Here is a 25,089-nt window from a genome sequence, read left to right on the forward strand (position 1 = left end):
TCACTCACGGCCCGCTGAGCCCTCCCCCGAGAGGCCATCCATTGTCACCCTATCCGAGCTCTCCCTGCCCCAGCCGGGTGTTGTCCACCGTCGCCGTGCTGTTTTGCCTTCCCCGCAGCCAGGTTTCACACTGCGGTTCTGCTCGCTGAGGCACCTGCTGTTGGCCAGACCTCCGTGTCATTCAGAGCAGGGAGCCCGGTTTGAGCCCAGAGCTTCCCTGTCGGAGGTGACGGTAAGCCCTCCTGAAGTCACAGAAGGGGAGTCATGGAGGCCTGGGGACAGGCCCTCGAGCCTCCCAGGGTGGAGTCGGGCTCGCCCCCCTGGGCAGCAGCTCAGGTGCCTGGCAGGTGCGGGGCGTGGCTGGAGGGAGCACTTTTTACCGTGTCTCTGGGGGGCGGCCTGTGCTTACCTGCCCCTTGCTGCTTCGTTTCCCTTCTGGCTAAATGTGGAACTTCGTCTGTGGCTGTGGCCAAACATGAAGCCGTTTTTCTCCCTCCACTGTAAAACCCTTGGGGGCGCTGCTTGCTTTGGTGGGCTTTGTGGTGAATAGATAGGAGGGCTGACCGCCAAGATTACAGACGAGCTATTTTTCCTCTCAGCTTAGTCATGCCTTCCACAAGCGCCCCTCTTGCCCAAAGCTTACTAACTGACCACACATCGGCCCTCATCTTTTTTTTTAATTAAAAAAAAAGTTTTTAATGTTTATTTTTGACAGAGTGCAGGCGGGGGAGGGGAGAGAGAGAGGGAGACACAGAATCCGAAGCAGGCTCCAGGCTCTGAGCCATCAGCACAGAGCCCGATGCGGGGCTCGAACTCACAAACCGCGAGATCGTGTCCTGAGCCGAAGTCGGACGCTTAACCGACTGAGCCCCCCAGGCGCCCCTAAGGGAAACATATTTTTATTTATTTTTATTTAATTTTTTAAACATTTATTTATTATCAAGAGACAGCGAAAGAGTATGAGCAAGGGAGGGGCAGAGAGAGAGGGAGGCACAGAATCCGAAGCAGGCTCCAGGCTCCGAGCTGTCGGCACAGAGCCCGACGTGGGGTTCAAACCCGTGAACTGCAAGATCATGAACTGAGCCGAAGTCAGATGCTCAACCAGCTGAGCCACCCAGGCATCCCTCAGCCCTCATCTTGGTGACCCAGTTAGAGTACGCTTAAGCCACCCGGTGGCCTCGTCCTGAGAGCTCCAGGAGGGACACCTCAAAGCCGTGTTGGATGACTGCCTACATTTAACCTTTACAGAGTGGCCAGTCGTGAGTGTCTCTTTAAATTTAATTTACCTGTGTGTGTGTGGGGGGGGGGCTGTACTGCACCTTAAGCGGTAAATGGATTGTCGCGGAGGAAATGGCCAAGGGAAGGTCAGTCTGAAGAGGTCCCGGGAGCGGGACGGGGGGAAGGGCAGGGAGAGACGGAGAGCTATTTCCCACCAGCGTTGTTGAATTGTGTCCCTCAAAATTCGTATGTTGAGGTACCACCGGGACCTCAGAATGCAACCTTATTTGGAGATAGGGTCTTCATAGAGGTAATCGAGTTAAAATGAGGTCATCAGGGTTGTTATAATCCGGTGTGACTGATGTCCTTCTAAGAGGAGGAAGGCACAGAGAGAAGGCAGTGTGAAGGGACGTGGGGAGAATGGCTGTCTACGAGCCAAGAAGAGGCTGGAACAGATTCTCCGTCAGTGCCCTCAGAAGGAACCAACCCTGCTGTCATTTGGATCCCAGACTCGTGGTCCCCAGAACTGTGAGGCAATAGACGGCCGTTACTTGAGGCGGCCGGTCTGCGGTACTTGGTTGGGGCGGCCCCGGGGAGCTGGCATGGCACCGCTCTCAGAGGCCGGAGGGTCGCCCAGCCTGCCTTTATCGAAGCTCCACGCAAGCTTTCCGCACAGTTTAGGAGGGAAGAGGGGGGCAGCGCCCTGTCAGCCGAAGCGGCGGCCCTCGGGTCCCTAGAGGACCCAGGCCTGCGAGGCTGTTGCAGAAGAAGGGCCCTCGGGGCCTGGGCTCGAATCTGGCTCCTCGCTTACCTTCTGTGAGACTCGAACCTGTGACCTGACCTCTCCTCTGCCTCCGTTTGCTCATCTGTAGCGTGGGCCCGAGGGTGACGGTATTTAATTCGGAGACTGTCAAGGGCTCTAGCGACCGAATACGTGTGACGTGCTTAAAATAGCGCCTGGCACACGGAGTCCTGGAAAAAGTTGTTACTGTGAGAAGGAGTCTCCGGGGAGGTTCGAATCCCTTGGCCCTTGGCACCAGGGGCGCAGAGACTCCTGCCTCTCCTCCCTCCCCCTAGCGGTGGGGATGTGAGAACACCGAGTCTGTTGTGTCACTCGAGGCCACGTGCAGTCGGCCTCGTCCCCTCTCCGACACGCAGGCTGTGTTTCCCACCGTGACGGAGAGCGGAGAGTGTGGCCCCGGGGCCGTAGGAGGCGTGTCACGGAGGGAGGGTCACAGTCCCACGTTGGCTGCCCGGTCCTGCGGAAGCGAGGCTGTAAGCGAAGGAGCACGGAGCGCTGGGAGCTGGGAGGCCTGCCAAGAAGGAAGGAGGAAGAAGGAGGCCGCCGCGGCCCTCCTCTGTCTCTGTTGGCTCCGGGCAAAGTTTAATCTTCGAGTGCCTTTCCGCCTGTCCTTTGGCTCTGGGCTTCCCTCTTTTGGGGACGCTCATTGGCCCCGTGGCCCTCGGCTGGCCCCTTGCGCCACGACCACCGGGGGCTCCTCTCACTGTCAGTGCCTCTGGGGAACCCGCCTCGGGATCTGGAGGACTGGCTGGAAGGAGGGAATGCGTCCCGGCCCCTCACCATCCTAAAGGTGTCTACGTTTTAAAAAGGGAGAGTCCGTCGTCTCAAACGGATTTGACATCGGTGGGGTTTCGGGCCGTGGCTGGCGCGGGAGCCGGCCTCCGCGGTGGCCCCGGCGGTCCTGCCTCCCGGTGCCCGGGCCCGCGTGCGGTGTCCTCCCACGCTGGCCACCCGGGGCCCACCTGTGCCACCAGTAGGGCGCCGTGCCAGTGACGCCGTGGCTCTTCCGAGGCTAGGTCCCAAGACACTCTACTGCCTCCGCCTGTTCCCTCGGATCGCCTGCTTTGGAGGGAGGCAGCCGCCCACAGCCCGCCCCAACTGCTACCCGTGTCCGGGAGCCAACTCGGAGGCGGGTCCTCCTGCCCCCATCGAGCCTTCAGATGACCGCAGCCGTAGCGGACCGCTTGACCACAACCTCCCGAGAGACCTCGAGCTGGAAACACCCAGACGAGCTGCTCGCGAGTTCCTGACCCACAGAAGCTGTAAAATCATACGTGTTTAGCGTTTTTAGCTGCTGAGTCCCGGGGTAATTTGTTGTGTGGCATTGGACAGCGAGTACAGTGGTGAGGACCCAAACTTTCGTGGGGGGGGGGGGAGGCCTGGCGCCGGCTGCCCCTTGGGTCCGCTCCCCACGCGGGCACTCTCTCCCTCTTGACCCTTCTGAAGCTCCACTTTTCTCCAGCTGCTCCATGTTTGCTCACGGTGTGGCCCCCCCTCCTTCTCTAGCCCCCACCTCTCTCTCTCTCTCTCTCTCTCTGGCCAAGGGGAGAGGCGCTTCGTGCGAGGTTTATAGGTGCATTCACGGTAAGTTAGGGCATACTGATGACGGCTTCGAGTGTGTCGATTTTTAGTACATGGACAGCTGCCTGTATTTTTTCACAATGTATTTCCCTATATTCATCTTCAGAGTCTGGACACTTTGGTACAATAAACCCCCAATGCCAATCGGGTTGGATGTCTGGCTGTCGTGTTGAGAACCCAGCATTTGCCAGTGTAGGTTGTGATTTGCTTTTTTTTTTTTTTTTAAGGTTTTGTTTGTTTATTTTGAGACAGAGAGAGAGAGGGAGAGAAAACGAGCAGGGGAGGGGCAGAGAGAGGAAGAGAGAGAATCCCAAGCAGGCTCCGCACCGTCAGCACAGAGCTGGGTGCGGGGCTCGAACTCACGAACCGTGAGATCGTGACCTGAGCCAGAATCGAGAGTCAGACGCTCAACCGACTGAGCCCCCCAGGCGCCCCGTAGGATATCACTTTCTGTGCCAGCATCTCCCCTCTTCCTCTTGCGACGGTGGAACGTATGCTGACCTGTAACGCCGCGTGGAGCCTGTGTCCTGTGCCCACCGCGCGGCGGGTCTGCCAGCCCCGGTGCCTTGGTTTTGTCCGAGGGTTCAGACTTTCCACCTGAATTACTTCGGTGGGAGGTCATTTTTGCAAGAGGTGATGTGACAGGTATTTCGAAGATGAAGTATTATCACAGGCTCTTTAGGGAGGTGTTGTAGCCTACAGAAGTCTAACTTTTGTAAAGTTAGAGGCCGTGAGATGTAATTCTAGCTGATGGCTGTTTTGGATTGCCCTTCAGTAAGGCTTTTACTGAAATACATGTGCGGAAAAGTGTGTAAAGCAGAAGTGTGCAGCTTGCTGATTTTTCACCAAGTGACCACACCCGGATAACCAGGGCTTAGATTAACCGGAACATGACCAGTCCCCAGAAGCCACCTGCGGGGTCCCCTTCTAGGGACTCCCCAGCCCCAGGGTATCTGCTCCGACAGATTCATTTTGCTGGTTTGGAACTTTCTATCAGCGGACTCGCGTATTCCTTCGTGTCCGGCTTGACGTTGGGTTTGCGAGCTTCAGCCTGGTCAGTGTGAGTAGTGGCACGTCATTCGTGGTCACGGCTGTGTGTGGTTGAAGGGTTCGCCCTGTACACGTGTGTGTGTTTTCTTTTACTGCTTTCAGGGTATCCTCCTTTCCGCTGGTGTTAACAACTTGACTTTGCTACGCCTTGGTGTGGTCCGGTTTGTTTACTGACTTATTTACTCTTGTGCTAGGGTTTGCGGGCCTGGGATCCCATATCTGGGATCGAGTCTAATAGCTCGAATCCCTACAGTAAGCGTGCGGGGCAACTAATCAAACGTTATTTCAGGAAACTTCTCGAGAGAGTTTGAAGCGAGTTTTAAACCAATTTCCCTCTCACCTCCTCCACTTGGGTAAGAATGGCGAAGAAGGTTCGCCTAAAGGAACTGTCAGCTTGTGGTGCTTTTAGCCGCCACGTTGGGTTCAGAGTCCACTCCCGTGGTCCCCGGGGGCACAGGCCCGCGGTTGAGTATCGGCCAGGATGCTTGGCAGCCGCACTGTCGTCTGTGTATTTCTCAGCTCAGCTGTTTCCATGGGTGAAATGCAATAAAGGAAAATCAACATGAATCGAGCAGTTAAAAGGAAACCCCCCAAACCTAGCAGGGAAGGTGGTGTCACACAAGTGTGGGACGGTGCGTGAACCAGATGATATGTAGTCAAAGAAAGGTGTTAAAACCGCTCACATTTTACATGGGTAGCGACTTCAGTCTGGTTTATATTATTCTTTTTGTCCTGAGTGTGTGCACGGATAAGGTATCTTTCTTGTATGTATTTTTCAGTATGTCTACGCAGTGATGTCCAAAGCATCGAGCTGAGTGCTGGATAGAGGTCTTTTTTTTTTTTTTTTTAAATCTATAGATGGATTACAATATTAGTAACGCGCTTGTAGAACGGAGATAGTGTATGTGGTCGGCTAAGCTTTTTAGGTTTAGTGGGTAATATTACTGTATGGCAGGGCCCAGCAAACACTTCCTCAAAAGCCCAGATAGTAAATAAAGGTGAGGAACCGACCTCAAGGAACTCCCAATCTGATACGGAAGGAAGCAAGCTTGCAAGTAATTATTCTAACAAAACGCAGTTTGTAAATAAGGTCGATGCTAAAAATATTGGTGATGAAAATACAGTGGGAAGGGTACAGGGCATGGGAGAGAGTGGGAAATAGGAGGGGACAAAAAATGAAGGGGCCAGTGGTTCCCCAAGTACAGTCCACGAGCCAGTATCATCAGTCGGCCTCCCTGGGAGCTTGTTAGAAATGCAGATCCCTGGGCCGCACCCCGGGGCTGCTAAAGCTGAAAGTCCGGGCGTGGGACCTGGACCCAGCGTGCTGGGAGTGCTGACACACACTGGAATTTGTGTGTATCCCATCTAGGCAGTGATCGGCCACCAGCGTCCCATCGAGGGGCGTAGGACAGGCCATTTGGGTGCTCAGGCTGTCCCAGAATTGCTAGAGGCCTGGGGACGGCTCGGACCCTTGTGTTGACGGACCGTTAATCTGTTTTACTTTGCCCGTTAGCATAATGTGTCCAGTTTTTCTTTTATGGATCATGCTTTTGTGTCCCTTCTGATAAGTCTTCGCTTAGCCCCACGTCATGAAGACATTGCCCTTTGGCGCGGGGCCATAAGAACACCCCTTGTGAGTTTCACATAGGCAAAGGCGTCGGTGGCCGACGAGGCAGAAAACGCCATGCTGCCTTCATCTGTGTTCTCCCAGAGGTGGACCCTGGGACCAGGAGCCCGGTGCGGGGTCCTTTGGGAGGGGCGTGGGCAAGTGTGGCTGGGAAAAGAAGGCAGCCATCAGAGGCTGGGCTGGAGGTGCGGGTCACCCAGTGGGCGACCGGAGGCTACCTCTATGCTCTGGGCGCTGTAGGAACCGGAGCTTTGTGTGTCACCGGTCCCCGAGATCATCTCTGGGTTCAGCCAGGGGTATTCACAGGACAGTCTGTGGTTGTTTTCATGGCTGTGCTTGATTATAGCCGGGGAGGGGGGGCTGTAGGGCAAAATCAGCAAAGGGGAAAGGCCCGGTCGTTAGAGCCTCAGTGCTGGGGGTTTCACTGGAGGCTGCTTCCGCCGGCACCCTCTGTCTAGCTCGCTGTCAGAATTCCAGACCTTTAGAGGGAAAGCGGGAGTGTGGCACAAACGACATTATTTGGACAGCCAGTGTACACACAGTGAGCCATTCTTACCACTTCGGGGATGGTGGGAACCCTCTTGAAGTCCAGGTTCCCAGATGCAGGCCTTCCCGAGGAGAGCAGTGTCCGGCCTGCAGTGGCAAATCTTTTCTGTACAGGTGCAAAACATGCCTTGAAGTGATTCCGTTCGAGGGGTGAGGGAGTGGGGGTGTTTCTACACCAGCTCCTGAGAGCCCTCAGGTCCTACCTGCTCCCAGTAATGCACCTCGGGCGTGCCGTGGCTCCAGGGCCATTTTCGGGGGGTCCTGAAACAGGGGTCTCGGGCACGGAGATACTGTCGGAAATCAGCTGCAGCTTATCGGAAGGGTTTGAGGGGTACGGGTAGCATCGGATGCAGTCGTTCTTCTAGAAACTGGGTGAGGACAACAAAGCCTGTACAGGGCAGTTCACGTGCCTGTGGTCGCGCAGTGGTTTTACAACTGTGGGGGAAGCGACCAAAGGCCGGTCTTCCCTGGAACTTCCTTGGGGTGTGGCAGGAACCCGACGCGGGGCTCGAAACCATGAGCCGTGAGTTCGTGACCTGAGCTGAAGTCCGGCGCTTAACGGACTGAGCCCAAGGCGTCTGGAATCTTGAAGCATCAGAGTAGCTAATTAATTGCAGAAACTCTTCTGATTGTAGGATATTATAGAAACCTCAATGTGTGTGTGTGTGTGTGTGTGTGTGTGTGTGTGTGTGTGTGTGTGTGTTAGAAACTACCTTCTCAATTTTCCCAGAGCTTCCAGGTCGAAATGTTGCTAGTGAGGTCCTTTAGTTGCATTTTTAGGGTCTAGTCCATTCATCAATTGATGGACCTTTGGGTGGTTTTCACTTTTTGGCTGGTGGGAATAATGCTGTTGTGAGCATTTGTGTGTTTGTGGACGTGTTTGCAGTTCCCTCCCATGTAAGCCTGGGAGTGGAATTGCTGGGTCATGTGGTGAGTCTGTGTTTGACCTTTCGAGGTGCTGCGAGACTGAAACCACTTTTCTTAACTGAACTTTTTATGGAAGTAAACATCTATCTATAAGAATGCAAAAAGTGTAAGTGTGCACCTCCACGAATTTTTGCAAAGGGAACTCAACTACGTAACCAGCAGACAACTCGAGGAACAGAATGTGACTGGTCCCCAGAAACCTTCTGTGACTTCTTCCAGGCCCCACCCCTACCCCTAAAGGTATCTGCTATCCCATACTCTCACCACAGATTAATGTTGCTGGTTTTGAACTTTATATACATTTTTTAATGTTTTATTTATTTTTGAGAGAGAGAGAGAAAGATTTATATATATATATATATATATATATATATATATATATATATATATATAATCTGAAGCAGGCTCTAGGCTCCAAGCTGTCAGCACAGAGCCCAATGCGGGGCTTGAACCCACAAACCAGGAGATTGTGACCTGAGCTGAAGTTGGATGCTTAACCGACTGAGCCACCCAGGTGCCCCTTGAACTTTGTATAAATGGAATCTTTTACTTCCAGCTTTTGTTCTACATTATGTTGTAAAATCTCTGTCGTTGGGTGTAATTACTGATTGTTCTCTTTGCTGTGTAGCAGCAAACTTTTTCTTTAAAACAAATTTTTTTTTTTAAATTTTTTTTTCAACGTTTATTTATTTTTGGGACAGAGAGAGACAGAGCATGAACGGGGGAGGGGCAGAGAGAGAGGGAGACACAGAATCGGAAACAGGCTCCAGGCTCCGAGCCATCAGCCCAGAGCCCGATGCGGGGCTCGAACTCACGGACCGCGAGATCGTGACCTGGCTGAAGTCGGACGCTTAACCGACTGCGCCACCCAGGCGCCCCTAAAACAAATTTTTTTTAACGTTTATTCATTTTTGAGAGACAGAGAGCATGAGTGGGGAAGGGGCAGAGAGAGAAGGAGACACAGAATCCGAAGCAGGCTCCAGGCTCCGAGCTGTCAGCACAGAGCCCGATGCGGGGCTCAAACTCACGAACCGCGAGATCATGACCCGAGTCGAAGTCGGACGCTCAACCGACTGAGCCACCCAGGCGCCCCAGCAAACCTTTTCTATTAAGGGCCAGATAGTGAATATTTGAAGCTTTGGGGGCCGTGTGGCCTCTGTCAGAACTACTCAGCTCTGCCCTTGCCACACGAAAACAGCACGAGACAATACACAAATTAACAACTGGGGCTGTGTTTCAATAACGCTTACTTTGTGGACACCGAAACCGAATTTCTTACAATCTTCGTTTGTCACATAATATCATTCTTTTGTGTTTTGATGATTACAAAAATGTAAAAGCCATGCTTAGCTGGTGAGCCGTGCAAAAGCAGGCGGTGAGCTGGACTTGGGCCACGGGATGATGCATTTTGCCAACGCCTGTTCTGTAGCGTTCGATTGTGGGACTAAGCCCTGATACATTTTTCTCCTCTACTGTGGACGGGCTTCTGGGTGCTTTCCCACTTGGAGCCGTTACGCGTGGTGCTGCTGTCATGTTTTACATGCACACGTAAGATGTGGTTGGAGACCTTCCGCCGTCCCTTCCTCCCTCAGCCCGGCAGTGACCTGGTGCCGTAAGAGCCTGGTAGTTCTTTCCCAGATCAGACCACGTTGCCTTATTGGCCGACTTCCCTATTAGCGAATTCCCAGATGACTTGGGCAGATGGAACGGAGACTCGTAACTCAGATTAAGAGGTGAAAACCCTCCAAGCGGCAAGGAAGGCTGGTCCCCACGGGGGTGAGTACCCGAAGATTCCTCCCGCAGTGTGGACGCGCTAGAAACTGCCACTGAAACCTCCCGGGCTCATGAGCCTTTCCGGCAGGCTGTCCTTGCCACCTTTCTCCTCGCTGTCCCCTTGTAGCGACCGAGCTGACGTTCAGGGGTTAGCAAATGTTTCCTACGAAGGGCCAGTGGGAAATGTTTTCAGCCCTGCGGGCCTTACCGTCTCTGTCGCAGCTGCTGCACTCGGCTGCGGTAGGGCGAAGCAGCCCCAGACGGTGGGTAAAGGAAGGCGTGCGGCCGTGTGCCCTTAACACTTTATTTACAGAAACAGGCGGTGGGCTGGATCTGGCCTGCGGGCTGTGGTTTGCCAGCCCTTGCTTTGTGCCCCGAGCGTTCCTGGGCACGAGCTAGCTCCCAGACCCCTGTCCACGGTACCGGAGCTACCAGCCGACCTTTACCTACCAACGGGAGTCAGCAAAGAAAGCATCGTGATCCCCTGGGAGAGGGACAGAGATAAGTAGGCGACCGAAATGCCCGTCAGCGGATGAATGGGCGAAGGCGACGTGATGTGTACCTACAGTGGCGTTTGAAAAGGAGCCCTCCCACGCGCAGCCACACGGGTGAAATAAGCCAGTCACAGAAAGACAAATACTGCATCGTTTCATTTACAGGGAGTCAGACTCACAGAAGCAGAACGTAGCAGTGGTTGTCAGGGGCTGGGGGGGAGCGGACATGGGGGGGTTTGTGTATAAAGTTTCAGTTACGGAAGACGAAAAATATCTAGAGATCTGCTATACAACATTCTTCACAATAATGTGCTGTACGCTTAAGATTTGTTAAGAGGGTGGCTCTTGTGTTGTTACTGTTTTAAACATCATTTAAAAAAAAACAAGAAGAGCCGAGCATGCTTTGGGGTTGCCAAGGAGGAAGCCCTCAAATCCCTCTGGGGACATTAGTGCACGTTGCCCAGAGACAGTGAAACAGAACAGGATTCTGGAGGGTGAATAGAAGCTTTCCAGTCAGAGGGCAGGAAAGCCGTTCAAGGTAGAGGAAACGGACGTTCAAATGTATGGGTTTCTGCGTGACGTTTTTGGTCAGACATGCTGATAATCCTTATTAGCCTAGGATGGGGTGTTCTATGTTCAGTCAGGCCTTGGTTATACCTGGGTCAGAACCCGTCATTCTTCATCTCGATCTGGGTGATTTCCTGCCTTCATTCACCTTGGAGAAACCGTTTTGTTATTGCCGACACCCAACTATGCAAAGTGCGGGTTTCCTTAACATTTTACAGATCCCTGTTTTGAGGGTGAGCCGACCCATCCAGAGCTGTGTTCGACATCGACGTCCTAAGTTATGTCACCGAGAGTGTCACAGTTAACACATGCTTGTGTTCGTCGGGCCCTGGGTGAAGTGAGTGTTACTGGACACGGTCCGTTGTTGTCATCTGCTGTCGAACACTTTGACCCTGGCCCCTTGGAGTCGTCCTTCCGGAAGACCAAACCTAGATACCTTCTTGCCTTAAAGGACTGCACCTAGATCTTTTATGCTTCCAGAGCCCCTTTGTAGGTAAACAGGGTCGCGTGGGAGAGATGTTACTTTGTCAGGCCGCGGCTGCCTCCAGCTGGAGGTGTTTTATCAGCCGGTCCTCATCCCGTCCCGTCCCCGGGGCTGGTCTGCGATGCCACAGCTCGCTTATCTGCCTCATTCCTCCTCTCCCTCGAGCCCAAGTAACAATGTTAAACACTGTTAGGACGCCGCCACGTGACAGGCTCTTCAAAAAGCCCGGTGGCTTGGAACAATAACCGTTTGTGCTTCTCACAGTCTGTGGGTGGGCTGGGTGATTTGATTGGGCTAAACTCAGCTGATCTTGGCTGGGCTCGCTCATCGATCTGTGCCTGGCTGGGCCTCGGTGACCTAGGACGGCCTCAGCCAAGATGACCCAGCTCTCCATTCCGTGCGGTCTCTCAGCTTCCAGCATTCTAGCCTAGGCTCCTTCCCGTGACAGAGGTGGAGGTAAAAAAAACAAAAAAAAAAAAAAAAAAAAGCAGAAGCTTCATCACCTCTTGGGATCTAGACTGAGCACACGTGCATGCTGTCACTTCTGCCACATGTCACAAGGCCGGTGCAGAGTCACCGGGTGGAGAGATGGACTCCACGTCTTAACAAAGAGGACCTGTGAAGTCCCCTTGAAAATGTGGTAGATACACGGAGGGGTAGAGAATATGACCTTTTTTGCAGTCAGCCCACTGCGTAGATCAGGGATCGGCAAACGCTTTCTGTACGCGGCCGAAATACTGAACATTCTAGGCTTTGTGGGCCATACTGTCTTCGCCATGACCGCTCAGCTCTCGTAATGTGAAAACAGCCATAGACCCTACCTAAACGACTGGGCACGGCTGTGTTCCAGCCGCAGTGTGCTGAGCCCTGACCTAGATGATCCAGACCGAGTAGGAATCTCAGATCCAGGTTCCAGGATGTTGTCCTTCCTGAAACCATGGCCTTGAAGCCATAAGCATAGGTGTCATGTGCCAGCAGAAGCACTCTTCTTGGAGAGAAGAAATGAGAACAGGTGAGAGGAGCGGGGCTCCCCGCTGAGGTACAGATGACTGTTGGCATCCATTTGGGGCTGTTCCTTGAACCATGATGAACTTATGGAGGTTAAGTTTATTTCTCAGCAAGTCCTTGGAGTTCGCTTCTAGTTGCTCTCATGTTTGGCTGGACTCTCATTCCTTACCCATCCATGTCTCCCACCTGGATTCCAGATAGAATTCTTTCCATTTTTCTAACCTGGATGCCCTCTTCTCATCCCCCCCCCCCCCGGACCCTCCTGTCTTTCCTAATAATCCCAGTGTCAGAAGTGACCTCACCACCTCCTTCTGGGCTCCCACAGAAGACCCCAACTAGATCCCGTTTATTTTCCTTTACCGGCTGTGTGTCTGATTGTCACGACCATGACCTACTCCATCAGAATTTAAAGGTGGTGACTGTTCTCAAGAGTGACTTTTTGATTCAACCCTGATTGCCTGGAGTTGTTGCTTGACTACAGATTTGGTTAAGCTTCAGGGAACACGAAGTCCCTTTTTAATAGAATGTTCGAGTCTCTGCTCTCTTATTTTTCCCATCAGAGATTTTCTTTGCCACATATAATACAAAGCTGTTACCACCTTGTTTTTGTAGAAATGAGAATGAGATCTTTGCTTTCTAATTTCACTCCTTCCTTTTTATTATTGGTTGCTACTGACTTATGCAACATGATTCTTCCCTGGGTACCCATCAGCGGGTATAGTTTTCAGCTTGGCATAGCTCAGACCTCAAACTTTTAAAGTTTTAAAGCAGCCGAGTTGCACAGACGGTCAATAAATCACTCACTATTGCTACTTTATTGCTTGTAAGGTGATTACCCCACTTTGCCCATAGCGACTTTTCCATTTGATTAAAACGCAGTTAGTTTCATCAGGTCGTGGTTGAGTCCTCCAGATATAAAAAGACATAAAGCAATGAGAGACGCCTATGCTCAAATATTTTTATAACTACCCTTTGCCTCTTTAACCATCTACTCCAGCACTTTTGTGGTCCTCGCCCTATAATTCAAATTTCCATGCTCTTCGCCAAAGTAATTTTTATTTAGTGCTTATTCCAACCTCTTGTCTTTGTCAGAGCGTATTATTTTTTCTGCTAACTGGTGGGGAGCGTTGGTCCTGCTGCAAAGCATTTTCTGCGTCTCAAATGAGCTCCTACGTGATCTGTAAATCAGGCTCTGATGGTGGTATAACGTGGAAGGTGTCTTGGGGGCCAGGATGGTGGGAGTGGAATTGTTATCTTAGGCAGGAAGAAGAGAAACTCTCCGCCCGGCTACCGTCCTGGCAGCCCGAGCCCTTTTGACTGTATTTTAAGAAAAATTAAAAGTGAGTGCCTGTATCCAGAGCTTCTGTGCCCAGGGGGCGTGCGGCCAGCCTGGCCCGGCTCTTGGCCTTTATTGTCTGTTTGGGCTGCTGTGATCAAGTCTCACAGACTGGGGGGCTTACAGACAATAGACACTTAGGTCTCGCAGTTCTGGAGGCTGGAAGTCTGACGCTCGGGGGCCAGCCCGGTGGGTGTGAGTCTTCCCTTGTCGGTCTCCGTGGGACCCCCCCCCCCCCAGGGCCACCGCCCTCTGCAGCTCACCCTGGCTTCCTGGCATGCTCGCCAGCATGCCACATCTGTAGTGACGACCACAGAGGCTGCCTGCCTGCGTGGTCTCCTCCATCTCACGAGAGGACCAGTCACTGGTTTGGTTCCAGGGATTCGATTGTGAGCGGCGCGCCTCCGCCCTGCTTCCCCTCCAGTGCTCTCGTTTGGATGGCTCCCTCGCTTCCGCGGTACTTGAGGTTTTCCAGAAATGCGGGTGGCCGATCCTCGTGATTTGCGGGTCTGCGTCTGCGCATCTGCCTACTCGCTAAAACGTACCTGTAAGCCTTGCCCCCCAGCCCCCGCGCGTGCCTCTGTCCCGGTTACTCACGGACGTGTGCGTGTGCAGAGTGGCGAAAAGTCTGAGTCCCCAGAGAGGCGCGTTCCCAGCCCCTCCGTCTGATTTCAGCTCCCAGACTAGAAACGAGTGTCCTTTGCCCGGACTGTTTCGTGCCAGGGTTTTCACATTTTTGTGCTCTTATTATGGGTAATTGTGCTGTTGGCAATGGCCCCGAGATGCGGTGCTCCTGGTGTTTCCATTTGGAAAAAGGCTGCAGCGTGCCTTGTGGAGAAAAGACATTTGTCACACACGCTTCGTCCAGGCACGACTTGTCGCGCTGTCAGCCGCGACTTCAGTGTTAAAGAATCAGCAACATCTATTCGGTAAGATATCCTTAAACAGGAACACAGAAAACAAGGTTGTAGATTGACCCGTTCACAAAAATGCGACCTCGTTTGCCAAGATGATGCTTGCGGGAGCCTAACCCCACCTAACGCTTTGGGACGTTGCCTCCGTGCTCACCAGTTTGGAGTTCATGGTGCCTTTACAGAACATAACGACCGCGCGTGACAAAGGAAAAAGTACATGTGGATGATTCTGCCGTGTCTGTGCAGATGTCCTGCATGATGGTTTTAATCACAGGTTCTCTCTCCCAGGTGTAACTAGCATGGTCAATGCAGGAGCGATGAGTGGTTCTGGAAACCTGATGGATTTCCTCGATGAGCCATTCCCTGATGTGGGGACATATGAGGACTTCCACACCATCGACTGGCTAAGGGAAAAGTCACGGGACACCGACAGACACAGAAAGGTAGGTGGCCTTCCTAAAAGACATATTGAAGGGGGACGCTTCCTGAGCTGAGGTTAGGGTCACATGTCACATGCTGGGCTACGTTCTAAAAAAGAGAAGGGCTAGTGGGAGAGGCAGAGATGTGGACAGATAATGACGGTATTAGGTGCTCGGGGTGGGGGGCTGTGTCATACAGAGGTATGGTGTGGGGGGCAGGGAGGGGACTCCGGAACCAGACAAGTCAGGCACATCGTGCCCTTGGCCCCTTTAGGCGGGGTGACTTTTGGGGTGCCGTTTCGGGACCCTGGTTTCTCTTCTGCGAGGATGGAGGTCATTCGGCGTAAACACCGAATGAGGTGTGTGTGTACGAAAGCCCGTATTTCAGGGCCTGGCGTCCAGCGGGCAGTCAGCCCATAGGTCAGCGGCCACGGCGAGGTGGTATCGGGGCCGTGTGATCATTCGGGAGGGACGGTCAGGGAAGGGTGTTTTAGAGAGGGTGACCTTTCACTGGGGTCTGGAAGGATGACTGGGAGTTTGCTAGGCGGAGAAAGAGGAAAGGGTTCCCAGGTCAGGAGCGGCCCTTTTTCGCGTGGCGGAGGCGTGGCAGAACCCGGCGCCGTGGGTGGTTCCGGCGGCTCGGAGGCCCGGCGGAGGGTTCCCAGAAGGGAAGACCTGAGTCTGGTGGCACTGGCCGTGGAGCCGCGCTGGGGGTGGTGGCCAAGGAGGCCGCGAAGAGGGGGTTGGGTTTCCTCTTCCGGGTCGCGGTCGCGGCCACGGAGTGCGAGAAAGATGCGTCGCAACGGGAGACGCGGGAAGGAAGCTCGGAGATCAGCTGGGGGGAAAGAGGAAGAAGGTGCGACCGAGGGCAGTGAAGTGCGGGCGGCGAGAGGCTCCGGGTCAGGAGTTCGTCAGGGGAGCCGCCGACGGGGATTTGGGGCGGGTCTCGGGGGCGGGCGGGGAGCGGAGGCCGGGACGAGGCCCGGCCGCGGGTTCGAAGCGGACGAGGCCTCTGTTGGCGGGAGGGAGGAAGAGGGGAGCGGCCGGCGGGTTCCGCGGGAGCCGCTCCGAGTGCGCGCCGTTGACGTTGACGCAGCCCGCGGCTGGGGACGGTTGGCAGGTGGGGGGCGCCCTGCGGCTCCGGGGTGAGGTCGGGGCTGCGGGGGCGTCGGGGGCTCGCGGGCGGGCGCCGAGGGGTCCGAAGCGGCCGAGGCGGCCTGCGTGCGGAGACGGAGAAGGTCCCTCGGGGCGCAGACGGGGCGCCCGTGACAGACGCTTCGAAGAGGCACGTAGAGGCGGCGGAGGGGAACCGGCGAAGTGGCCGCGAGCGAAAGGAGGGAGAGAGTGGCTGGCGAGGTGGCGGACGGGCCCTCGGGGACGGCACCTTCCCGGTAGGCGAGGGGTGTCCCGTCGCTGCACCAGCGGCGGGAGAAGGGGAAGAGACACGTGTGGGGGTGCGGCGGGGTCAGAGGATGGCTTGGCCCCTTGGTCCCCGGCAAGGAGGAGGGCGGGAGACGGGGCGGCCGGACTCCGGCCCTCGGGCCCTGTCGGGCACCAGAGTGTTCCCAGAACGCGGCCACGCACGCCGCTTCGCCCCTTCGCGTATGCGTTCCTCGCGGCTCCTTTCGTGCCACTGTCGCACGGCCAGGTGGTCGTGCCAGGGGCCCGCCGGGCCGCGGAGCGCACGGTCTTTCCAGAAGATGCTGTGAAGGCTGCCGAGAGGAAGGCGTCCCAGGAAGGCGGGGCTCTGTGAAGGGGGAGCAAAGGTGACCCGTGCGGCTCATTCGGCTCATTCGGAGTTCTTACTCCTAACGTTCACCCTGGGAAAGAAGCAAAGGAAATGAACTCGTTGAAGGGGTTCTTTGGCGAGCAGACCTTACAGTGTAAGTGAAAGCAGGAATTCTTGTTTTTATTTTATTTATTTTTAATTTTTTTTTAACGTTTATTTTTGAGAGAGAGAAAAGAGAGCACGAATGGGGGGCGTGCAGAGAGAGAGGGAGACGGAGAATCCGAAGCAGGCTCCAGGCTCTGAGCTGCCAGCATAGAGCCCGACGTGGGGTTTGAACCCCACGGACTGTGAGATCATGAGCTGAGCTGAAGTCGGACGCTTAACCGACTGAGCCACCGAGGCCTCCTGTCATTCCTTTTTTTAAATAAGGTTTATTTCTTTACCTTTGAGAGAGGAGAGAGCACACGTGCGCACGAGCAGGGGGGAGGGGCAGGGAGAGAGGGGCCTCCGACTCCTGAGCCGTGAGATCACGCCTGAGCCCAAACCAAGAGTTCGATGCTTAACTGTCTGCGGCACCCGGGCCCCTACCCCCACCCCCCAGCGGTAATTCTTATTGAAAGTGGTGACGATGAATTCATGCCTCCCTTCGAATGGCTTCTGAATAATCAAAGATCGAATCACACTACGGAAGGTTTTTTTAATGAAGTGATTTTCGGGGTGGGGGGGGGATTCTAATTCTTTGGAGACTGCTATGGCATCCTTGTCACCCTGTGAACCAGAAAGCCCATTCTGTCATCGTGCTGGGCAACCGAAAGGATATCGTCAGTGGGAATTTTGTTGCTTAATCACACTCATTTTCTTAGGCACCCGTTTCCCAAGGAAACCGTTCCTCGGCAGGAAGCATGGGTTACAAAGCGTATCCAGATGAACCACTGTGTCTTTTTGTTTCTAGATAACCAGCAAAAGCAAGGAGTCCATATGGGAGTTCATCAAGAGTCTGCTGGACGCCTGGTCAGGATGGGTGGTGATGCTGCTCATTGGCCTGCTGGCGGGTATGTGGAGGGCACGCGGCGGACACGTGGAGGGGCAGGAGGTCCTCCTGGGCGGAGCTGGAGGTACCAAAACCCAAATCGACAACTGTCTGGGACGGTATCCCGAAAAAGAAGCGATCCTCTCTTACCCGTCGAGGCTTTTCTTACTTGAAATACCTAGGAGCAAAATACACGACCACACGTTTCACGTGACGCGTGCCATCAGTAAGGCAAGACCCCAAGGCGTGGGCCCGAGTGCCGTCACTGGAAAGCTGTAATTAGAGAGCTGGTAGCCGCTTCTGCACCGCACGGTCGTTCGTTGCCGTAGTGGATTTTATCGAAGGCACGTTGTATGACAGAAAGTGTGGGAGCACTTTGATCTCTAAAAACCAAACCCCATAGGAGGGAGGTGTTTACGGATACTGGCAGGCCCTGGAACGAATTGTACACATCCTAAAGATACTCAGGATAATTCCAGCCCCCCGCGGGCTGTGGACTAGGCCCAGGGGAGATACCTGCAGGCCGACGTTGCTATGACCCTCAGGGACTCCGGGCCCTTCGTTTTATAATCCCGTCACCCTGCTGCCAGCGGGAGGTGTCCAGAGTGAAGGGATGAGTATCTGGAGGGGACAGCTGCCCTTTGAATGTCACAGGTACCAGCTCTCCGTGGAAATTGTTTCCTGAAACTTAGTTCCTTTTAGGAGGCTGTGAAGGTTAACGTCTGAGAATGAAATATCTGAGCACACTAAGAGATGCCCTTGATAAAAATCACCTGCCTGTAATATCCTCATAGTTGTGGTTATAGGATCGATCAGAGGATCACTAGAATACAGGCCGAATGTAGTAAATGTTCTAAAAAAGAATCTTAAGGGGGCATAGATACACATTTTCCGATTACAGAGGATTTTGATTTCTGGGCATTCTTTCATTTATTCCATATTCAGTTGTGGGAGAGGCTTGGTTGCCAGGGAGGGGCTCCATTGGCCTTGGCCTGTCCTAAAGAGCCCAGACTAGTGTGGAAGGGGGGGCTCTTTCCCTCTGGTCACGGTGGCTGTCCATCCATTTCCCTAATTTTAGCCTCCCTTTCCCGGGGGCATCCCCTGTATAAAATGGCAGCAAGGCCAGCGGGGACTTTGATTTCACGGATATACGGTGTTTCTGATTTCACGGATATACGGTGTTTCGCCACCAGCTTGTTTGACTGCTTCCACGAAGACCTTTGAAAGTGGGCAGGGTAGGAATTTGCTGTGAATTTTGACGTCTTTATGTAGAATAGGTGTATGAAGCTGTATACTGTATCATTATTCTTGCCTTGTGGGAAGGACAAGTAAATAGAGGAAATGAGGAAATCCGGAATAGATACTCCAGCATCTTCCCAGGGCGCACAGCGCAGCATGGATTTATTGGCGAACGTAAGAGCCTGATTGGGCTCTCTTTAACCAATCTGACACTGCCCGGTTGGTTTCACTGCCAGCCCAATTTTTGTCAGTTGTTTCAGGAAGAATCACCTGGGGAATGAAAACAAAAATTCTGCTGCCTGGGCTTCAAGGAAATAGGATCCCTGGAGATGGTGCCCTAGCATTGGGTAAAGCCCCTCTCCTCTCTTTCTCCCAGCCCCCTCTACCTGCGATTCTAATGTGCAGCTGGGGCTGAAACCCCCCTGGCGAAGCGCGATCCCTTGGACACACCAGCAGACAGATCTAGGAGGAAGGCGAGAAGGGGATGATACTGGCAGTGAAGGTGGCCTTGAAGGGAAAGTCAGCAAATTGTGTCCCGTTCACTTTTCCGTTCCCCCGTTGTTCTGACCGTGGGGGAGGACTCAGGGGTCCCACTGCCGGGCCTGGCCTCTCCTCAGCGGCGCCCTGGGCATCCTGTTTCAGCTCCCATTATGGGGAGGCCTGAGCAGCGTCGCCTCTACAGGGCGTTTATCAGGAGTCACCACTGGGTGTCGCTGCTGTTCCACCGAAGGAAGCTGAGCCGCACAGCGCGGGCCAGCCCGCCGAGTCCGCCCGGAAGGTTGGAGGAGGGATAAGGTGATCACAAATGAAAGAATAGTGACGAAATTCGGGGGGAATCCTTGGGTCTTGCCCTTGGGTATCTACTGGACCCCTCCCTCACCTTCATTAGGCCTTCGTTCAAGTGTCCTCTTCCCTTGAGGCATTCCCCGACCACCTTTCCTAAAAGTCCTCTCTCCCTCTCTCAGCCTTGCCCCAGTATGCGTGCGTGTGCGTGTAAAACCTTCATTAAGACATAATTCACATCTTGTACAATTCACCTTGTTAAAGTGTGCACTCGAGTGGTTTTTAGCGTATGCAGAGTTGTAAAACTGTCACCGCTATTTTAGAACGTTTTCGTCAGCCCCCAGAAGACCTCCATACCCCTTAGCTATCAAGCCCCAGTGCCCCCAGCCTCCTCCCAGCCCTAGGAAGCCCCGGATCTACTTCCCGTGGCTATACGTTTGCCTCTCGCGGACATTTCACGCAGCGGGATCCTACCGTATGTGGTCCCGCGGTTGGTGTCCTTCACTGGGCATCACGTTTCGGGGTTCGCCCTGTCACGCGCGTCAGTGCGTCACCCTTTCTTGTTGCCAAATGCTGTTCCATCGTGTGGATAGACCGCATTTTATTTGTCCGTGCGGCAGTATGGGCGCGTGGGTCGTGTCCACTTTTCGACTGCTGAGAGGAGTGCTGCTGTGAACATTCGTGTGCGAGTCCTTGCACGGACTATGTTTTCCTTTCTCCCGGGTGGACACCTTGCAGATGGCTGTTTTCCAAAGTGGCTGCACCGTTGTAACGTGCTGGATTTTTCTCTCTAGCATGTCCCACCTGCCATCGGAGCCCCCGATTCACTTACTTCTTTTGTCCAGTGTCTTTCCCCCCATGATGTGCAGTTCCACGAAGGCAGGGACCTGAGTCTGCCTCGTTCACTGCCATATCCCCAGGGCGTGGACCAGGGACTGGTGCGAAGGGAGGAGTGAATGGCTGGACCGGGGTTTTCTGGTTTTCGTTCGTTTATTTATCGCACTCTGGATGTATAGTTCGCGCCGTGTCCCCAACACAGATACAACAATGGACAAGCCACTTGCGGACATAGAGCGGACACAGAGTCTGGACATCTGGCCGTGGCATGCAAACCACACAACAGGATCTCCACCCTCCCAGCCCCATTTATGGACTAGACACTATACACACACATACACTCATCACACACACACTCATGTTATCAGGATGTGACCGGTATGGTGATGGGGGAATGCCTGGGAGGTACGCCTAGCCCAGACCTAGGAAATCAGGGAAGGCTTCCCGAAGGAGGATGTAAATACTGACTCTGGAAGGTCAGTAGGAGATTGGCGGGTGTGGGAAGGACAGTGCTGGCTGAGGTGGCGCAGAGAGGAGAGCCTGGTGTGCTCCATCCAGGAACATGGTGTGGGCAGTGTGGCGGTTAGCGATGGAGAGAGCTGAGGCTGGAAAGGTATGAGGGGCCAGCTGTTCGGGTCTGCTGCCTGCTAAGGATTCAGGCGTTCTCCTGAGAACAGGGGGCGGCTTTCGGTGTAACAGGAGAAGAGCAGGGAAGGGTGAGCCGTGTCGCAGGTGTGCGGACGCCTTCGGTGTTGATGCAGGTGGGGAGGCGGTATTGAGATAAAGATCTAGTAATAGTTTGCAAAATGTAGCGGCCTGAAAGTCTTCCCTGCCTCTGTAAAAGACTCTAGAATGGGTTATTCTGGAAGGAGACCCAAAGGTAGGCTTCCGCGGCCCACCGCACACTCTCTGTTATCTCACTTCCATCGGAGTTCAAAGCAGTTATTTACTCAGATAGATCCACACGGTCCCTTATCCGTAATTTTAAAAATCCGGGAAAGTCCTAATAGGTGCGATTTTCCAAGTTTGGTTCCCATTTGGTGGCAAAACGGTGCTTAAACGATGAGGCTGGTATAGTCATTATGCCTCCGTTTTCTCTGAATCGTCAGGTTGGCCTGAGACAGGTTAATAATGTGTGTGATCCCAGCCTCGTGCCCCAGAAGCCGCTGAGGGGGTTGCATCATTTACAGGGCACAGGTACCGTGTTTCTAGACTTTGGAAGGGGTGAATTCTGAAAGCTGCTTGGCCCCGGTGGCTTGTGGTGACCTAAGACCTGCCTGACCGTCAGTCCTGCGGGATTTAAGGCACGCAGGCGGCACGGATCGTTGTCCTCTGCTCGTCACCGGCCTGGGCGCTGCTTGCCCACGCCGTAAGTGCTCAGGAGACCCGACGATCGATGAAAGAAACTTTCTCTACGTGTTCCTTCTGCTGCATGTTCATCTCCTGGTCCGGCCGCGTCTCTGCGTGGGCCCCGGGCCCCGTGTTCTCCTGCGTCATCACAGGGCGACTCCTCTAAGGGGCTCTCGCTGCTTCTTCCAGGCACCTTGGCTGGGGTCATCGATCTCGCTGTCGACTGGATGACCGACTTGAAGGAGGGGGTCTGTCTGTCTGCCTTCTGGTACAGCCACGAGCAGTGCTGCTGGACGTCCAACGAGACCACTTTTGAGGACAGGGACAAGTGTCCCCTGTGGCAGAAATGGTCGGAGCTGCTGGTGAACCAGTCAGAGGTGCGTTTCTGGGGAGGGTCCTGGCTGGGAGCGGCCGCTGTTCCACGGGCGCTTGGGAACCTGGGCCTTCTGTGACTGTACTTTTACCTCCAAGTGTCTGTTCCGGCAGCCGTTGGTGCTCAATACCACCAGTGCGGCTTGGCTTTTCCCAGCTCTGATGTGCAAACCGAAGTTGGAAAAGCCTTCCGTACTGATTCGTGTGCATGGTATACGTAGGCGTTCGTAAAAGCCTTGTTATTTTTCTTAGCAGAGTGGTCTGTTGATCGTGCTGCAGAAATAGGGTTGCTTTTTATACCTTCTAATAAAAGAAGTTACCTTTTTTTTTTTTTTTAACAATACCAGCTTCAGTGAGATATAACTCACCTCCCATATGGCTTGCCCGTTGAAAGCGTGCAGCCCACTGGGTTTTAGAATATCCGCAGCGTTGTGCTGCATTAACCACAAAATAATTTCACAACATCTTCATCATCCCCAAGGAAACCCTGCACCCCTTAGCAGTCCCTCCCCATTCCTCCCAGCCCTCCAGTCAGAAGCAACCACTCCACTGACCTTTCCGTCTCTAAGTGGAATCGTACAATACGTGGACCTTCGTGTCCGACTTCCTTTGCTCGTATGAGGGTTTCAGGGCATCCGCCTCCTCGCCCGGTTTTGATTGCAGCCACCCTGGCAGGTGCGAAGTGCTATCTTGGTGGGGTTCAAGTTCTCGTCTTCCAGTGCGGTTCACGAGTGCATCGCAGAGGGTGCTTCTGGGCCTTCTCTGATGGGAGTGTCCCAGCACAGGGGACTTAGAGCTTCAGATCTGTATGCATGTGTCACTGACAGATTGGAAACCCAGGTCGGGGGGCGCTGGGTCGGCAAGATTCACGTTAGGGGTAACTCGGAGACGTTCAAGCTAGAACTATTTTTGGAAGATGGATGTGATTTATCCCTTTTCTCCCCCCCCCAACCCCCTCCCACGCACTCCCCCCTCCCCTCCCCCCCCCATGTACTTGCCACAGCTGAAGCGATGTGGAATGCACTTGGCCATTTTGCTAAACCTCCTTCTCAGCGGAATTGAAAATTAATTCCTTCCAATCTGAGAGGTAGACAGGGATCTTGAAATCTCACACGTTCTCAGTGCTCTCCGTGACGTCCAAAAATAAATTCTCTCCTTGGGTTGATGGGAGTGGGCAGGCGATATTGGCTGGACACCGTATTTTATTTCTTCTCTCCTCCTTGCAGTATGGTTTTTTTTGGGAAATATGGCCGTCTATCTTTTCATCCGTTTCTAAGATTTATGCTTTGATTCAAAGAATGACTGTTACCAAGAGTGAGAAGTTATTTTTGGTCTCAAAAAAGCACATTTTTAAGTGGGTGAAATGTATTCTTCGGTCCGATTTCTCTTGCCTCGGGTGTGAATATATGGGATTGTAAAGGCCAGAACGGTCTCCTGGAACGTGGTTTTGCATTTAATAGGCGCACATGCGGCCGTATCCGTGGCCTGACTCCTAGGTGACCTCGCTTTCCTTCGCCCCTCACTTGAGTGATCCAGATGGTGGCAAGCAGCTGAGGCCGAGAGAAGTGTCTCCACCCGGCCAACCAGGTCCTCAGCATCAAAGACCCCAGACCGTGTGTTTGGTTCAGAAAGCCAGCCTTCATTCATCAGATAATTTGGAATAAATGGTTCAAGGGGTTATTCTGAAGGAGATGAACATGCATTTTTCCCTCTAAGAGCGCCTGGAGAGCGTGTCGCGGCGCACTTTGCTGGGCCCCACCTCGGGTGCGTGTGACTCGGCAGCCCCGGGGCGCGGCCCGAGAACCTGCGTCCCGCACGCGGGCTCAGGTGATGTGGATGCTGCGGGTCAGGGGACCACAGCCGGGTGGCTGCATCCTGCAACATCGGACAGAGCCTCCGGGGTCGCCAGGGCAGACTTCTGGGCGTCCCGCCTTCCCCTGCCCGCGGCGGGCGAGGGGGAAGGCCCCGTGACCTTGGCGGTTCCCCGAGTGCTGAGGGTTTCGCCCCGCGGAAGGTGTGTGGGCACAGCTCCTGGACGAACGCCCGGTGCGGTGTTTGTGTGTACCTGCCGTAGCAATGGCAACAGCTGATAAAACCAACGCTGGCCTTTTTGTTGACACGGGACCGGATGGGAAGCTGGCCGATGCCTTCAAAGCTCCCGCTGTGCCCTCTGCACGGAGGGGGCGGGCGGGCGCGGCGCTCAGGTTGGTGACGGCTCATCTTTCTTTCTTGTTTTGTGTCTGTCGTCTAGGGCGCCAGTGCTTACATTCTGAATTACCTAATGTACATCCTGTGGGCATTGCTGTTTGCGTTTTTGGCCGTCTCCCTGGTGCGCGTGTTTGCACCATACGCCTGTGGCTCGGGTATACCAGAGGTGAGTGCTGGCTGGATTTCTTCTGTGCCGATAATAAGCCTGGCAAACACTTAACATAGCACCTAGGTGCCAAGCATGTGATCTCTGTTAACTCATTTAGTCCTTACGGTGAGACGAGGAGGTAAGGTCTGCTATTTTGCCCTTGAGAGTTAAAGAAACTGAAGCACAGAGAGGTTAAGTAACTTGCCTGAGGTCACGAAGCTGGTTAGCAGCAAGTTGAACCCAGCTGTCTGGCTTAGGGATTTATGCTCTATATTCAGGATTTATGCTCCATTGCTTCTCAGATGATTAAATTCTTGTCTTTGCAAGCCAGGCATAACTCTCACAGCCTGTGGAATCGGAGTTAATTAACCACATACATAAGTGTGGCACTTCAGAAACTTGTAAGTGCACCTGTGACATAATGTGAGCAGAGACAGCGATGGACGTTTGTTACCCAGAAAGTTCACTGATGAGTCAACTCTCTTGTGGGTCAACTCCCTTGCCCTGTTTTGCTCTTCTGGTGACACGGTAATAGCGATCCTTAAAAAGCTTAATTCTGCATTCAGCGCATGCACTGTGAACGCACCCTTGTGGGCTCAGAGTTCTTACGTCTTTTTGCATTTTCGTGTAACCAAAGTGTAAGGGAA

General features: G+C 53.7%; 1 protein-coding gene across 4 annotated transcripts in view; it reads left to right on the forward strand.

The window, feature by feature from the left end:
• Positions 1 to 25,089, forward strand: part of CLCN4 (chloride voltage-gated channel 4) — a 64,341-nt gene that overhangs the window by 10,813 nt on the left and 28,439 nt on the right. For 2 of the 4 annotated variants that reach the window (XR_003966489.1, XM_030304668.1), the window contains exons 3-6: positions 14,616 to 14,770; positions 17,428 to 17,527; positions 21,904 to 22,091; positions 24,338 to 24,460. Coding sequence is in view for 3 of the 4 variants with exons in the window: in XM_030304668.1 (XP_030160528.1) it covers positions 14,627 to 14,770; positions 17,428 to 17,527; positions 21,904 to 22,091; positions 24,338 to 24,460 (555 nt within the window). In the remaining variant the exon portion in view is untranslated. Of the gene's footprint in view, positions 1 to 14,615; positions 14,771 to 16,298; positions 16,630 to 17,427; positions 17,528 to 21,903; positions 22,092 to 24,337; positions 24,461 to 25,089 lie in introns of those variants that run through there. The other 2 variants (XM_030304669.1, XM_030304670.1) reach the window with 2 other exon arrangements.

The sequence above is a fragment of the Lynx canadensis genome, chromosome X (genome assembly GCF_007474595.2).
Source record: "Lynx canadensis isolate LIC74 chromosome X, mLynCan4.pri.v2, whole genome shotgun sequence".
In the NCBI taxonomy this organism is placed as follows: Eukaryota; Metazoa; Chordata; class Mammalia; order Carnivora; family Felidae; genus Lynx; species Lynx canadensis.